Source organism: Vanellus vanellus (assembly GCF_965231255.1).
Source record: "Vanellus vanellus genome assembly, chromosome: 7".
Taxonomy (NCBI): Eukaryota; Metazoa; Chordata; class Aves; order Charadriiformes; family Charadriidae; genus Vanellus; species Vanellus vanellus.
In genome coordinates this window covers 23,133,069-23,150,505 of record NC_138912.1, presented here as the reverse complement: position 1 = coordinate 23,150,505, position 17,437 = coordinate 23,133,069, and the positions used below count along the sequence as shown (strand labels likewise).

At 47.7% G+C, this 17,437-nt stretch overlaps 1 protein-coding gene across 1 annotated transcript in view; it reads right to left on the bottom strand.

Moving 5' to 3' along the window:
• Positions 1-15,094: 15,094 nt before the first annotated feature.
• The window catches only part of TLL2 (tolloid like 2), a gene marked incomplete at both ends in the record, with an annotated part of 95,953 nt that continues 93,610 nt past the window's right edge, over positions 15,095-17,437 (bottom strand). The window contains 2 exons of the mRNA XM_082486090.1: positions 15,095-15,229; positions 16,449-16,699. Coding sequence (XP_082342216.1) covers positions 15,095-15,229; positions 16,449-16,699 — 386 coding nt within the window. The remainder of the gene's footprint in view (positions 15,230-16,448; positions 16,700-17,437) is intronic.

The following is a 17,437-nucleotide window of genomic DNA, read 5'->3' as shown; positions in this document are numbered from 1 at the left end:
CCCGGGTGACATTGCAGCCTACTGCACTGATGCTCTGTCCATGGGCTCCTTCAGCACAGTGGCTATATCAGACAGCTGATTTTCTCACAGACATGTCTCCCGTGGCTGCCCACAACCTGCTTCTCCTGCAGCACATGTCCCACCAAGAGCAGCATGCTTGGTAGATGGATAGCACTGCACGTGTGTACGTTAATAATAAAGAAAAAGAATAATAAAGAAAAAGAATGAAGAAAAATCTATTTATGATGATTTGAGCCGTTATTTCCTTTGGGTTGGGGCAGCGCCCCCATCTCCTGCTCCACTGCAGAGTAGGTCTGCCGCACCTGTGGCCAGCGCCCTGTGAGAAGGGCTGTCCCTCCCAGGGCAAGGGTCTTGCCTGCTTCAGCCACTGGACACACTGCTGCTGCCTGTAAGGAGCCCCTGGCCAGTTGCAGCACAGCTCCAGTCAGGAAGGGTCACAGTGTGTGAGGGGAAGGGGGTCCTGCAGCCCAGGGGCTATCAGCAGTGCTATCAGCTGCTCTTGGGGCCACCAATCCTGCTGTCCCCTGCTTGACAAAGGATAGTTGCAGCATCCCTCCGGGAGGAGAGCACTGAAGCTCTGTCTGCCTTCACCCCCTTGATGGGACCTCTGGCTGCTCCTAGGGGCTCCTCTCACTTCTCAGGTGCTCTGTGGCCCAGCCTTTATACCAGCTGGGAGCTATGGCTCCTCTCTGTCCTCTGCCCACCATGTGCCCCAGGCCTTCTGTTCTCCCCCAAGGCATTTGTCGGTACGCCCATCACTGTGGCCACTCAGGACCACCTCACACATCAAGATGGGGCTGCTGACGAGATCATTTCTGTGGACGGTGTCTCCTGCCTGAATCACACTCCCACCCCGCCTCCCAGCTGAAATGCCAAGGTACAGAGGAAAGTGAGAGGCCATTGTGGGTAAGGAACGGCTGAGAACGAAGGGAAGTTGCCATCACGGGGACTAAGATCTGCAGCTGGAGCTGCATTCTCCTTCCAGTTTTTTGGGGCATATCACTTCATCTCACTTATGGTCTGGACCCCTTCTCCCAAATGAAAAGTGCATCCCTGTCTTTGCAAGCTGTTATGAGAAGCTCATGTACCTGAGTAATGGAGACTCCAACCAACTCTCTGGCTGCTCTTTTCTACCATCAGTATCACTGCAAAGATTTAGATATTATTTATTAAAATTAATTAACTTAAATTTAGGAAGACAACAAAACCATCTCTTCCAGAGAGCTTGGGTACTCCAGGGGAATCTCCTTTTGCATTCACATCTCAGAGGTATCATTGCAAATAAGTTCTTTCCCCATACAAAGTCTCTTTGTCCTGTCCTCCGTAGAATTTCATGTATGCACAAAGAGAAAACTCTTTTGTTCATAAACTGCAACCGTGTGACCCCTGGTGTCCAAGAAAAGGATTGTGTCTGTTATTTCTGGTCCCAGCCACTATTTGGTGCTTTTCTTTCAGTGAAAGGGCATATGGTTTTCATAAATGGATTCCACCACAGGTGGCTCTCTTCTGAGCTTATTTGTCCTCATGGGCTTTGCTTGTGTTTGGATGTCTGGTTCGCCATGTTTGTCTTGATCTTCATTTACGTAGGTATTTGTTGTCCCCCGCATCATGGTCATATAAAAGTCCTAGAAGTAAAGTATAATTTCTGTGAGAAATTGGAGGTACTTGGAGACCTTGTGAGTACTGCAGAGAATACAGTATGCAAGAACTTCCACCTCTCTTTGGAAATGTTTGGCAGTATTTTGAAGAAAATGTTGTATTTCCTCACATCTCGGGTTCATCCCTACTTGTCCCTCCATTTTTGCCCATGCAGGATGCAGCTCTAATGCCTGTGTACCCTAAAACAATGGCAAACCATTGCTGGCCTTTCATCTGGGATTGCATCAAATGGACAGATGTGCAACCAGAAACAGCAGTCACATAGGAGCCTCAGGCAAGTGTGGGCAGAGACCTTACCATGAGCTCTTGTATTAGGTTTGTGTGGCAAAAGTTTGGTAGCAGGGGGCAGGGGGTTACAGGGGTGGCTTCTGTGAGAAGCTGCTAGAAGCTTCCCCTATGTATCCCAGAGCCTTCCACTGGCCAAGGCTGAGCCCATCAGCGACGGTGGTAGTGCCTCTGGGATAATGTATTTAAGAAGGGGATACACACCCCCACTCCCCCTCCCCCCCAGCAAAAGCAGCCAGAAGAGAGGAGTGAGAATATGAGAGCAGCAACTTTGCAAACACCAAGGCCAGTGAACGAGGGGCAGGAGGTGCTCCAGGTGCCAAAGCAGAGGTTCCCCTGCAGCCTGTGGTGAAGACCATGGTGAGGCAGGCTGTTCCATGGAGGTCCACGGTGGAGCAGATATCCACCTGCAGCCTGTGGAGGATCCCATGCTGGAACAGGTGGATGAAGGAGGCTCTGACCCCATGGACAGCCCATACTGGAACAGGCTCCTGACAGGCCCTGTGGCCCCACGGAGAGAGGGCCCCATGCTGGAGCAGGTTTGCTGGCAGGACTTGTGACCCCGTAGGGGACCCATGCTGGAGCAATCTGGTCCCGAAGGACTGCACCCTACGGAAGGGACCTACGCTGGAACAGTTTGTGAAGACCTGCACCCCGTGGAAGGGACACATGCTGGAGCAGAGGAAGAGTGTGAGTCGTCCTCCCCCTGAAGAGAAAGGAGTGGCACAGACAGTGTGTGATGAACTGACCGCAACCCTCATTCCCCGTCCCCCTGTACCACTGCAGGGCGAGGAGGTAGAGAATCTGGGAGTAAAGTTAAGCCTGGGAAGAAAGGAGGGGGTAGGGAGGAAGGGGTTTTAAGATTTGTTTTTATTTGTCATTATCCTACTCTGATTTGTTTGGTAATAAACTAATTTCCCCAAGTTGAACCTGTTTTGCCTGAGCCAGTAATTGGTGAATGATCTTTCCCTTTCCGTATCTCGACCCACAAACCTTTCATTATACTTTCTCTCCCCTGTCCAGATGAGGAGGGGGAGTGATAGAGCAGCTTTGGTGGGCACCTGTCCAGCCAGGGTCACCCACCACAGTTCTCTATTGGTCTGGGGATACCCTTAAAGCCAGTCCTGCATCTAGTAACTCACTCGGCAGCATGTGTGCTATGTTGAGAAGCAGTTAATAGATGACTTACATCAGGAGGTCTGGGAGGGGATGATTCATATTCGTGTTCTTTCTGCCCATCGGGATGTTGATTTGTCTGAAGCAATGAACAAAACAGTGACAAACAGCATCTAGTTACCATTCATAAACAATTGCATAAGAAACACAGGGCAGTGAGAAAATGTTCTGTTACTAAACAGCTCGAGAACTCAGGACATACTCAGGGGATAAATAGCCACACAGGATAATGTTGGGGATAATATCACAGAATGGTCAGGGTTGGAAGGGACCTCTGGAGATCAACTAGTCCAACCCCCCTGCCAGAGCAGGGTCACCTACAGCAGGTTACACAGGATGGCATCCAGGCAGGTTTTGAATGTCTCCAGAGTGGGAGACTCCATCACCTCTCTGGGCAGCCTGTGCCAGTGCTCTGTCACCCTCAAAGTAAAGAAGTTCCTCCTCATCTTTAGATGGAACTTCCTATGTTCAAGTTTGTGCCCATTACCTCTTGTCCTATCACTGGGCACCACTGAAAAAAGACTGTTCCCATTCACCTGGCACCCTCCCTTTTAAGTATTTATAAGCTATAAGATCCCCCCTCAGTCTTCTTTTCTCCAGTCTAAAAAGCCTATCCAACATATTCTAAACTGGATGACAAAACGCTCTTTCATTTGGAACAATCACAGGGTCCACTTGATGCCTGCCTGTGAGAATGACGTTCCAGAGGGGAAACCTCAGTGCCTGAGTGTCGCCTTTATTAGAACAGCCAAAATCTGTCTGGTCTTTTAACACAGGAGGAAACCCTCTCTTTAACATTTATATCCAGAAAAAAAAAGGATAATGTTAAACAACAACTACAGGGAAATCATCTCCCTCTGTACAGTTACACCTTCCTTTTTAAGTAAGGAAATAAAGATCTGTGCAACTACGAGAGCTGGTTAAAAATATTTGTAAAGTGGCAGGGGAAGGAACGGGCCCTTTTAGGTAGAACTGTCAATGTCTGGCTGACAGAATGAGTCATGGCACTCTTCCTCTATAGACAGGTTGACTGTCTCTTTGGTGGTGCGGGTGATTTTTTCACCCCAGAGGAAGGAAGTGTGATGCCACAGAAACTCCTAACTCTACCCCAGCAGTGGGGAGGTAGGCAGAGCACAAAGACACACCCTGTGGCCTGGAACATGGGAAAAAGGTGACCAAGCTAAATGTACTATGAAAAGCCTTGGGAGCATTTCTAGAGCTAAGTAACGCCATTTTGGAGTGAGAGTGAATGGTTTCCTACAGGAAATGACAGAGAAATTCACTGAAGAACAGTGGTGATAGTTTGGTTTTTTTTTAATTTCCTGATAGTTAACAGATGACAGTGCCCCTTCAGTACTTTCATATGAATTTCTCTTTTATCCTTATGAACCTTCAACTCCCAGGCTGAGGTCCAGCCTTTGAAAGAAAGAGCAGAGACAGTCTGAATGCCAAGGGATGGGGTCCCGAACTTCCTGAGAGCTGCAGAGGGTGTTGAATCAAGTTTCTGATGTGGAGGTCTACTAAGCTTGGAAGTAGCAAGGCACCCAGGAGATGGAAGGTAGTCACCTGATTCCAGCTGTAGTTCTTCCACTGGAGAACACAGACCACTGCCAAGATGACTCCAAGGACCAAGGCCAGAACGCTGGGTATCCCTGCAGCCACTCCAACCACCCAGGGCTCATACTAACTTACAAAGAAAGACAGTCAGGTCAAATGCACGCGGTGTGATCCTTTAAGTCTGTGCTTCGTAGCTGACTGAGTGGCTACCATACAACAGCGAGAAAAGCCAATGCGAAGAACAAACTGCAGCCCGGGATCAAAACAGTGGCATCCAGCCCAGCTGTACTGCACACTGGGATGGATAGGGGAAGGAGAGGTTTGATTTCAGAGGGAAAACATTCCAGGTAATCAATTGGATTAAATAATGAAACGAACTCTCACCCCAGAAGAACAATTTGCCTGGGCAGTTGTGTCTCCAGATGTACGTGGAGAAATCTAGGAATAAGATGGTTATAGAACATGTTCAAAAAAATATTTCGTATAAAGCAAGCAAGGAGAGAGGCTAAGTGAGCAGTTGCAAGACTCCAACAGCAGCACATGGTCAGTAACACGTGAACCACCCAGCTGCGTCCCGTGGTCATGGCCTCCACTTGCCAGTCATAAGCAAGAACCCAAACTCTGGTTCTTCCAACATGGCTCTGACTGAATGGAAGGAATATATGTTTTTTATTTTCCTCAAAAAGGGGGTTGAGGCTGAAAAAAAAAAGCATACACAAAGCATATAGAAGAGATAAGCACAAATATATGTCAGAGAAAGCTGGATTCAGAAGGAGAAGCAGCACAAAGGGGAGTACTTTTGCAACTGTCTGCTCCCTGTCCTTGCCACGATGCTGGAAGCAGCTGCCTGCACGGCCTTGCCTGGTGGATCAGTCCTTGGCTTCCAGATGCAAGGCATGCGGTGCAGGGCACTGCCAAACCTGGTGTACCCCATTGCAAAATGCCACACTCAGGTACAAATAACAAGGCAGTTCCAGCACGGAGGAAGTCCATCACACAGGCACTGATAACGGCAGGTGACTCACTTGTTATCCCCTCTCCCAGGCTGACCCCCCGTCTCAAGCTGACGTTGCTACAGCTGAGAGCCACCCCAGTGTCCAGCCCAGCCAGCCGTGGGGAGCAGGCTCTGGGACAGGCCAGAGCTTGAGAGCTGTACATGCCTCCTCTAAGGCCACAGATCAGCCAGGTCTCCTCTGGCCCCTGACAGGTGTTCTGTTTAGTCAAGAACAACCGTGATCAGTGCCCCCATCTACATCCATCTTTCAGTAACTCAGCCATCCTTCCCCCGTTCTGAGGCAGGTTGTGGCTGGACTGATTGTACGCAATGACTGTAATTCAGCAGAAAAATGCAACTGATCCCTGGCTGGATAACTCAGCAGTAAAATGCCACTGAACCCTGACTGGGAAGATGCAAAACCAGAAAGGGTCCGTGTGTCAGAGCAGAGACTACATTTTAGAGTATAGCAAGCAGGAAGGCAGGATTAGAAAGCCCAGATGTTTGCATGCACACAACTTTTTGTGGGAAAAGAGAAGAACCTCATGTCTTTTAGCCAAGAATTAGCAGTGACACGAATCTTAATTGAGTGGCAGGACATGTAAAGGATCCTCTAGTAGCTGCTGCGATGGCTAATGGCCTGCTCCCCTCGTCATCCCCCCCCCCCCCCCCCTCACTGGGAGAGAACAGAAATGAAACCTGAAATGACATTCACGTTCCCTTTGGTGAGAGGAGCAGGAAGAAAGTCCAGCTGTGTTACAGGCTTAGCAAAGTCACCTCTAGCTGGATTTGCTCATTGCTGAACAAACAGGAAAACAGGCACAAATGCAGGAATCTGGGTACTTCAAGCATCTCACCTGTCTTTACTGCTACAGTATAACATCAGTGGCATTAGGACAGTCTGTCAGAAGATCCACGTCAATAGTCACCCATAAAAGCAGCAATTTCTCATCCAGATTCCCACCCCCCAGCTCCTACAGATAACACGATGGTGAGTAGTCAGTTGATCTTCATCCTATGCAGTGTACTTACGGAATTTACAGTTGTCTTGTAAAACAGTGAGAAAGACACTGTTGCCTCTTGCAGAGAAAGAAAAAAAAACAATGAAGAAAACCAGAACTGAGCATTAGCAACTGGGAGATGCCCCTGGCCAGGTGCGGGAGTGGGGAGGGCTGTTTCTGAAGTGACTGGAAATGATGGCATGAGAACATACTCATTTGAGCTGAACAGGGAAGTCACGCTAGTTCCTCCAGAGAAAACAAAACCCATGCCATGCTATTGAAGACAGTGATATGAGGAAACATGAACCGGTTTGCCCGAATTGTTTATACCACGCAGGGCCTCTGAGTAGTCAGGGCCTTATCATTTAATGCTTTATCCTGATGGCTCCCCAGTGGGAAAGGGTAAGGCTGTTTAACCCTGCTATGGCTTGGGCGATAGAGTGATAGCTTGTAAAATAGCAAGGACCTGCACCGGCAGCTTTTGAGCCCCAAGCTAATCACACATGCCTGCTCCTGTCCAGGCAAGGACAGCTGAAAATGACAGAAACACATTAACTCCTTCCTGACCAAATTGTTTCCACACATAGGAAGGGAGGTATTCGGAACAGTCTCTGCCAGATGTGCTGTCTGTCTGTCAGCCGGGATATAGAGACTCTGCCATCCAGGAGGAATGCAGAAAAAGGCTTGGAGACAGTTGAAAGCTGCTCTTAACCTCTTTTGCTGGTGCAGCTCTACTGCTGGAAGCAATACTGTGTCCATTACACGGTGAGCTCTGTGAGCAGCTGGGGCTGGCTGTTGGGATCGGTGGTAGTGTCAGCGTTGGGAAGGGTACTGCAGAGAAGCTTACCTTCAGAGGTGGGCTATCAGGTCAAGTAGTGCAGGAGCCTCTCATCTCCTATAACCCAGGGGCAAGTAGTATGCGGAGCTGTATGAAGCAGCTCTTTTAAGACACTTAGATTCAGTGTTATTCCTGAAGCCCAGCCGGTCCCAGAAACATGTAAGAATTAAATAAACTGGAGTGAAAGAGCAAAACTGCTGAGGTCTCCTGTGGCACTGAAACTCTGGTGCTCTGGAAAGTGACAGGAAAAGGCTGAAAGAGCATCACTCTACATCCACAAAAAGCCAGGAGAGAGGGAGCTGGCAGAAAGTCATCCTTTTTCTCACTGTGGGAAGCCCTGCTGCTATGCACCGAGGAGGGCCTGGTACCTTCAGAACAAGGAGGTCAGAGCAGTGAAAGGTTGCCAATAGAAGTCTGGATACTGCAGGTTGTGGAGGAGGAAGGCTCAAAATGCAAGCAAGCGGTAAGAGATTTGGCTCAGTCCAAGTCCTGCAGCCTAGGAGGGGGCACATCACTGCGTGTTGAGGACCATAATCCACAGAAAAGTCAAAGAAGGGATGAAATTACTGAAAGATCCAGAATTTATCCTCCCTTTACAGATATCAGCCGGAGGCTTGTTTAGAAGTGTGGCCTCTAAACTCAAGCTGTGGGCATTGTACTGGAAGTGTAACATTTGAACAGCTTATCTCATGGGATCACAGATGTTGGGAAATGCAACTGAGCATGCAGGCACAGCTAGCAATGGGTCACCGAGTGAAAAGGATCTCTTTCAGCCTCCTTAGAGGTGCAGGCATTACTGCACGCAGGCTGCCAGCTAGGAATGAAATATAGCAGAGACATTTCCCACCCGAATATTTTACTGTGCCTTCCTTGAGCTTCCTCACTGAAATACACCTTTGTGAACATATGACCTGTTAATGTTTGATCTTGGATTTTTATATCTGCCTCTTCTCTGAAGCTGTAAACTTATTTTATTTCCTTCTTGGTTAAAGCCAGTGCATTTAATGGACTTTCTAGGATTGTGCATGCAGGTTAAATGAAAGTTTGAATAGAAGGAGCAACATAACATCTTTACGTATGGTCACCTTTCTGTGCTCAAGTTATTTGGGAAACTATGTATGTGTGTGGAACTGACTATTTACAAATTTAGGTTGACAGCGAGGAATGGGTCTGTTACAATAACCTGATTGGTAGTCCTTGGTTTGAGTAGAAATGTTTTTCCAAGTTTATTCAATCACAACTCCAGGCCAGGGTTAAATAGTTTATAAAGGTGAGACACCAGCAGACAGATCATATAAGTAAGCCCTTATTTAAAGGAAAAGCCTGGTTCTGCACTTAAATCTCTAACAGGTAACTTGCAGGGCACTGGGCATTGTGGTCTCCTCTGACTGCCTTTAATTACAAAATGCAGAATTTGGGATATCCTAACACCATCATATTTGGAAACTGAAGTGTCTAACCTATTAGCAGAAAGCCATAGCAAGACAATGAGAAATAGGCTGTTTCTCTCAGTTGTACAATGGTTTAAAGCCATTGTTTCAAGTCACTTGCAAAAATGGATCAACATGCAAATCTGTACGCTAGCCATGTCAGGAGAGGCAAGGATGTCCTTTCCATGAAAATCACTATTGACTTTAATTTATTTACTTCAAAAGAGAAAGAGGAGGACACTTCTAATCCTCCTGATTAAAACTCCTGACCATTGCTCTGAAATTTCTAAAGGTAAAGTGAATGTAATTCAATATTGTGATATCTTTCTACGTGTGCAGTGCCCCTACTTTTGCTCATAGATCGCCCTGGCTACTCCAGAGGTTACGGGGCTCAGTACCAGTGACCCCGATGCGAGTCAAGCAGGTTTCCCAGCAGCATTATCTACAGCATCTACTGTCTGCCAGGAGCACATCTTGGGTGAGAGAAAGCCTTATACTGCAGCTGAGGTAAAAAAATAAATGTTGCAACCTTTCCCTCCCCCTTTTTGCCACTTGGCAACTCGTAGCATTCTGCAGACCGGGAAACAGAAGGAGAGGTGCCAAGGAGACAGGCCTCGTCCCCAACCAAAATCTGTTGGGGGGCATCAGGGGCACCACTGGGCCCCTGTGGCTCAGTACAGAGAGCTTCTCACTGAAGGGAGCAGAGGGGAGATGGACAAATGCAGTTAACACACGCGTCCAGGGATCAGATGCTCTGCATTTACTACTCAGGTTTATCACAGATGCTTCCACCTCTCAGCATCAACCCTCCAGCATATGTATAACACTCCCTTTCCCCTAGCTGTCCTTGCACTTGCTCAAACTGATTGCTCATGGGCAGGGACCACCTCCTCTTCTGTGCCTATACAGCTCCTGGGGTCACACCTGGCCAGCCCTTGGATGGAGCCGGCACAGGCTACGTGCCATTCACTGGGTAGGGCTGTGGAAAAGAGACAAAGGGAGATCCCAAGGGGATCAATATGGGGAAGTGAAAGAAGATCAACGGAGGTTAGAGAGACCAAAGCCACTAATCTATTATTTCTGTTTGTATGCCATTAACAACTAACTTCGTGCTGCCCTCCCCAAGCCCTGCTGCCAATCCAAGATCCTTTGAGAGCATGTTTTCAGCGAATGCTTGTGGAATTAATTCATTATTACATTCCAGAGGAGAACGTTGCTTTAGCCTCAGAGCCAGCTACCTGCTGGGAGGAAGGAGGTTTCACTCCCAGCCATTCTTACCTGGCCATTTCTAAACAGATAGCGTGAATTTTGGCAAGTCCCATCTCCCAGGGCAGGAAATCTCCTCAAGAAGGATCCACTGTGTGACCCAGGGCACAAGCCTCCTCTTTGCTCCAGCTGCCCTAAGACCAGGCAATACCTCCAGGACAGAAAAGCTTGGGCAGATGCTAAAATCCAAGAAGGTGTCTGAAACTGTTGGCTGTGCCATAAGGAAATGCAGAGCTAACAAAGGGGCCAGGCTTGACTGATCTGGTCAGGGCAGAGAACGGGAGGGTTGAACACTCCCAGGGAGCTTCTCATCCCACAGCTTAGTGGTTCTAAGCTGACCTCCTCCCACTACTTCCATCCAAACAAGACCCAACCGACTCGACAGGGACTCAACAGGATGACTCCCACTCACCATTTCGCTCTCCTCCTTGAGAAATCCCTGCAGGCGTTAACAGCAGACTACCCGATGCCAGGGTTAGCGCTCCTTGAGTTTCTCTTCCTGCTAAAAACTGAACTGTGGACCTGCAAAGAGGAAGAGATGATGGTATTTCTCTTGGCCTGACTCAAACGACCTGGCTGTGTCCCAGCACACCTGACAGAGCCGGGTCCCTGCCAGGGGCAGGGTCTGGCACGTGCCTGGGAAGCTGGGCTCCAGGGCGCTGGGCACTCCGCCTCCTCTCTGCCCGCCCCATGGCAAATAAAATCGCTCCTGGCTCCGAGAGCGTATTTAATAGGTACTACAAATCAGCCTGAGGGGAATCCTGCTTTCGCTCTCTACGGCTTGCACCTCATCTGCCAGAGCATGTTTGCTGGAAACACCGGCACAAAGTGGAGGATTTCTGCTGGCTTGAAGCTGAGACTAACGAGCCTGTCCGGTCTGAGGCATCATTCTTTGAAGTGCGCTGTACCACTGGGTCCTCGTGTTTTTAAAAGATGAAGAATCTCCTGGCAGACAACCGATATTCCCTTCTTCTTCTCATGTAGTGACTGGACAGTGCTTGGATGCTTTCTGGAAAATGAAGTCCTGTTTCTAGAAATAAGCAGATAAAACGAGGACCGGCCATGTCATACAGCACTGGTGGCAGCCAGGCAGTGTGGAAAGAAACATTAAGGGAACATGGTAGTTGAACAGCAGGGAAGATATAAGCCCGCAAAAGATTTTTACTCACAACAGAGATTATGCACACAGTAAGAACCTATCTTACTGCAATTGCAAATGTCTGTGTGTTTCTCTAATAGCTGTGACTCCACTTCGTATTCCACCTTCTATTCTACCTCCGATTTCCTACCAGCTTCACTTGGGCTGCGTCATTTCTAGTATTTCAACATAGCTTTGGACTGTAACTGTCTGTGTGACTGAAGGCTTCTGGCCCTCATTTTGGAGATGATGTCCACCTGGTGACTTGACTGTCAGCCTCCAGGCTCATTCCAGGGTCATACCGCACCATGATACTCTGGTGCAGAGGGTACATGGGGGTGCTTATTCCTTACCTCATCTCCATTGCTGCTTTGCCTTTGGGAACAGCTGAGAGGAAACTCAGTCACCATGAAGGTTTGAATGGCTGTGACACACATCACAGGAAACGTTCTGTGTAGTGCGACATGCATGAACTAGGTACGTGTTGGGGAAAGAACACAGACATGATCCTTAGCAAGCAGGGTAGACATCAAGCAGTGGACAAAAAGAAGAAAAGCGTTTTTGGTGCTGCCTCACTACCAAACATTTTGCTGCCACAGTGAGAGTGCAGACCATGGCTTTGCAGTAAGGAACATCTGCCTCATGCTCATCCTGCTGTCCTTTGCACAGGAGTTTCACATCCCAGGGTCTTTGAGACCTGCTGCTGAAGGCCATACCTCTTTTGAGGTAAATGAGTCTCCTCTTTTGAAGTCTATTTATGGACTAATTCCCAGATCCCTAATGTTCATCACTTCAGATCTGCATCTCAGCCCACTAAAGCATGAGTGCAGAACACAAAACACAATGATGTAGTCCTTTGGCTGACCAACTTGTTCCTCTGCTCCACTTCCTAAATGCCCTCTTGATTGCAAAAGCCAGGACAAAGCTAAAGGCTCAAGGGAAAGTTGCTTCCTGCAGAGAGTAAATCCCACCCGGTATTAGCAGTAGACACAAACAACAGTTGGCAGAACAAGGAATGTATTAAGAAATTTCCTCCCCTCGAGGAAGTGGTAAATGCATGCATACAACAGAGTGCGCAACTGAATCCACAGTCTTTAATGAATGCAGAGACTCATTCTGGGCACAGGTACATTGGTGATTGCCCCCACACCCTCCTCTCCTCCCCCTCTTAGAAATTTATTTTAGTTAGTGAAATGTAAAACCACACAAAGACCAGAATACATATACACACCTTAGAGGGTCTGACATTTTTTCTTTTTTCTTAAGAAACTTTCACACATTTAGAATTATTGACTGTTAAGCCCAGTCAGTACAGCAGAAATATTCTACATAGATCATTGATTGAAATGCACGGTACAACAGTTGTGAGCACACTGTCACAAGAGACACCTGCCCGAATGCTACCAAGCGTAGTAGATCTGTCAAACCACATTGCAAGCATCTGCAGCGAACCAGTCTGGGGAAGATGGGACATTACCAGAACACGGAACAGAGATGTTAAAGTACACAGGAAGCTCCTACAGTCACTTCTCTCCAGAGTCATTGCTCCCATTAGAGCACCAAGAAACCTGAACCGCTGCTTGCCACCTGAAATTTCCCTTCTCTTTCACAGGGATCAGTGTCACGCTCTTATTTCCAGACCTGAGTCACTGCAATTTTCCTTGAACGGGGGCAAGGAAGAGAAGGACAAACACAGACCCCATCTAGCAGAGCTCACTTCCCCAGACCTGCATGGTCAAACAGCTTGAGATCAGGGGTCTTGCCTGTAAAAAGGCCACAAAATTTGAAAGGAAGAACAAAACAGAGCTAAAAAACCAAAACAGAAATAACATGGTTTTATACAGCTTGCAATAAAGCTATAGTCAATGGTACAGTATTATTCACATGACACTTATTAAGGCTTTGACTACTGGTCTTCTACATGCACATTTTATATACATATAATCTTGTGTGTGTCTGTGTATAAATTACTTTATTTTTCCTGTTCTAAGCAAGAAAATATTTTCATGCACTTGTTTCTCCTAGTATTCACAATACGTGGACCGTATTCTGTTCAAGGACTTCTGGAGAGGGCTGGGTCTATTTATTATCCATCTAGAAAAGCCCTCATCTCCAGGAATGTCGTTTGTGCCTGACAGTGGCGCTGGCCCAACACTTCTCCACAGTCATACACCAGAGAGGAGGTGTCACCCCGGAGCCTGACAGTACATTGGTTATGTAAACATAGTAATCCTTGGATTATAAATACTTTATTAAAGCTAACATACCTCAGCTTTTAGCTCATAATTGCCCATGAGTGCCTTAATGAAATATCATTCAGAATAAAGTCTCTTTTTTTCTTCCATATCAACAGCTCAATTACAGTGGTTCCCCCAAAAGCACAGTTTTCCCTACTTTTCCCCGAAGAAGTGCCAAGCTACCTGTTAATTATGCAAGTCCCTGGCTCAATAGCTTCCATGTACATAAATAACTGCAACACAGAGAACGTCTGAGCCTTATAGCTCAAAGTGCTTAAGTCACCATCTTGCTTGCACCCCTGCCATGAAGTTAAGAGACTGGGCCATGGGCCAGCGAGGAATTCGGAGGGAGCAGAAACCAGCAGAGCTCTCCCGTTCCTAGTCCCGTGCCTGGAGCTTACACAATTTGACAGGTTCCCAGAGCTCACCAGAGCTGACCTGTAGCACAGCCTGTGTCCCTCAGCCTCAGGGACACCCTGACTATCTCTGGCCCAGCATTTCCTTCAGTGAGATGCTCCAAGTAGCTGATGTTGCAGAGCACTCTGAGGTTGTGGTGGGGAGCCCTGGGGACAGCAGCACAGCTATGAAAATGAAGGGCTCCCACGGAAGCGCTACTAAGGAAAGAAAGCAGCGTAAAGAAGGCTGAGAAAGCAAACATGGGTGGAGTGAGGAGGAGAGATTCCTTATTTAAGATAAGGCCTGGACTGCTGCCACAGCCCTCTGAGCTGCCTTGCCCGGTGGCGTAACTGGACCACGCTCTCAGCGCTCCAGTTGTTAAGCTTTGCTACCATTACACAGTCATGCCTTGCATCCCACCACAGCACTTCCCTGTCAGCCACCACCTTTCTCTTGGCCACTGCATCAAAGTACTTCCATTCAACAGACAACGTTGTCATTCCATGACGATTACTGCAAATCAGGGACTGGGCCCTTCTTGCTCACTGTGATCCAAGTAGCCAGCAGCCCTAAAGAGACTGCTCCTGTGCCCCTGCCTACCTTTCAACCCACAATAACCAAGACAATAAATAGATGGGACAGAAGGAGTGATGGAGTCCCAGCCATCTGGTTGTTCACATATTGCACAGAGTATTTTGGGCTGGTAGGGGAGAGTGGGTGGCTCTCAAGGTCCTTTAAGAAAATCCTACTGGGTGGCTGTCCACATCATCTGCTCCAGAAAATGTGTTCAGACAGCCCATGTGTACAGGATGCTCAGGAAATGTCACCTAGAAACAGCCCCATGGCAAGCTGTGCAAAATACAATGTTTATGCCCTGGTAGGTATGATCAGAAGACAATTTTTGGTCCTGGGTATGTTAACAAGAAAGGGTCAAGCTAATAATTTCAGAGGCAAACCTTTGAGACTGGATTTAGTTTTAGTTACAGAAAACACTGCACACTGCTTTTGGCCAGGTGCACAGATGCTTAAAAAAAAAAAGACAAAGATCACAGTTAAATGTCTCAATCTTCAGATGGGAATGTCTGTGAGGAGCAAACTACTTTCTCATGTGCAATGCATCCTGAAATTTGGTACTTATGTATCGGGCGTGAAAGCCTTTCTTGTTGATGGTGTCGTCTGTGTGGAATCGAATCATGATGGAATCCCCTGCAGAGTAGATTTCTTCCAGAGGCTGTAGAAAAGTAAAGAAGACAGCACAGAGTGGTCAAGTCTGCAGGCTAAATAACTACCTGCACTAAGATGCTAGAATTTAATCTCACAGGCTGGCCAGGAAACACAGCCATTAAGCGCTCAGTACCTCCTGCCCTGCTCTGACTTCCTGAGCACATTCCCTTGCTCTTTGCATGCTTGCCCTTTATGTTTGAAAACTGATACCAGCCCCCTCTACAATTCCGGTTCTTCCAGGTTTTTTTTGTAGGCCACATTCACAGGGCTCCCTGGATGTTCTTGTTCCACTCTTCTGAGTTTTCTCTAATTTGTCGTCATCTTTTCAGGAAACAACACAATCCAAACCGGACCCTGTTTGGCAGCCGAGGCCCTCCCAGGGTTCATTAGCAGCAAAATAACTTAACCACATATCTTACATGTTTACTGTGGTTATCTCCCCTGTTGTTGTGACCTGCTACAACCTCCCTGTGCTTCTCTGCAGGACCAACACTTTCCCAGCCATTCTCCATTTGACAGTGTGCAGGTAGGTAGATTACTACCCTGCTGCCCTCAACTTCTTCACACCAAGCTGCTATGCCTTTGTTTATTTTCTAGACCATCTCCCCAGTTTGCAAGGACTGCTTCAACACACCTGATCCTTGGATGTCTCTCTTTAAATGCAATAACAACCTTCTCCATTTCATTGCTAAAGTCCCAGAGAAATTAAACCTCTGGTTTTGAATACCACACACTACTGCCCAGGCTAACAGAGTCACTTGTCTTAGTGGGGACACAGATAACAGTTTAGGAGACAGCACTCCACCCTGGAGTCAACAAGCAGCTCCGCAAGTCCCTCCACCCTTCGCCCTCACCATAGTGTGGCCACAACGTGACTTGGTTTCGGGCAGGAAGCGACTGAGGATGAAACTGGCCTTTGAAAGCTGTTTCTAACATTTAAACAACGCTTTTGCGGCAGGGCTGGGGCACAGCAGCGCGGCAGTCCCGTGCTGCCACACATGGCCCTGGGCTAGCAAGGGAAAGTCAGTCAGCAAGGTTTTCACACAACTCCGTGCATCAGATAAAATGGCTGTGATCTCCAGTAACAGGACAGTAAGCAAAACCCAGACACACCAGGCATTCTCATCACCAGTTTGTGAGAGCTGCCTCTCTCCAAAAAGGGTGTAAGAGTACCCTTCCTTGCCACCTCCAGTTATGTCTATAAAATCCCCACCACCGCGGCTTACCCCTGAGCCACAGAAGCGTCCCAGGCGCGGTGCAGTGCTGTCGTAACCATCATAAATCTCCATGTAGTCATACCCACAGTCAGCCTCCTCCTCGATCTCAAACATCTGGAATATCAGCTCCACCCCATAACCATCTTCAGCTACAATCACCCATTCACAATTCGCTTGACCCGGGTAGTTGTTGTCCCCGAACTGAGCATGGGAATACAGCTCCTTAGTCCGTACTTCAGCCTTTAAGAGCCCACCACACTCTGGAGGAAGAAAAGAGCACAGAACACAGTCTCATCAAAGGCCCTACTTCACAACAAAGACTTGCCATCCCAATTTTGGGCCAGCTGTAGGGAGAGAAAACCTCCAGCATGAAGTGCATGTACAACAGGGAAGGTAATTAACCAGTGCACCAAACCACTGTAAACCAGTGAATTCTCCAGTCACCCATGAATCCATTGACCCACATAGCATAGAGAAGCTTGGTCCTTTTGGTACAGAACATGGAAGGAAAGAGACAATTGGTTAAAACTGGCAGGATGGGGTTCCTGCCACATTATGCTCTGGAAAAGTATATTATTTTATAGACCAATTGCTTAAAAGGAAGATTTAACATGTTCTTTTCACTTGTCCTGCAGCTGAAATTCTGACTCCAAGCATTTTACCAGCAGTAAGCTGAGGCATGTTAGAAAATTGGGTACCAAAATAATCCTTTTCTACCCACGCATTGCGCAAAGGTCGCCCCGTCCTTGTGCAAAACCCGTGTACTTTGGTGCAGAGTTTCGTTGCAGACAATCAGGAAGATGTCTCCTCCCCAGTCTCTCATGCACTGCTGCTCAGGAGCACGTTTCATCTGTTAGCAGTAGCAGGGATTTCAAAAAGGTGAAGCTTGGTACAACACACACACCTCTGGGTTGCCACGGATAGAAGATCAAGCTTGCTGTGTCTGTCCACAGCACATCTCTGCTTCCACCATAACCAGCCTGTTCCATGTGTGGGCC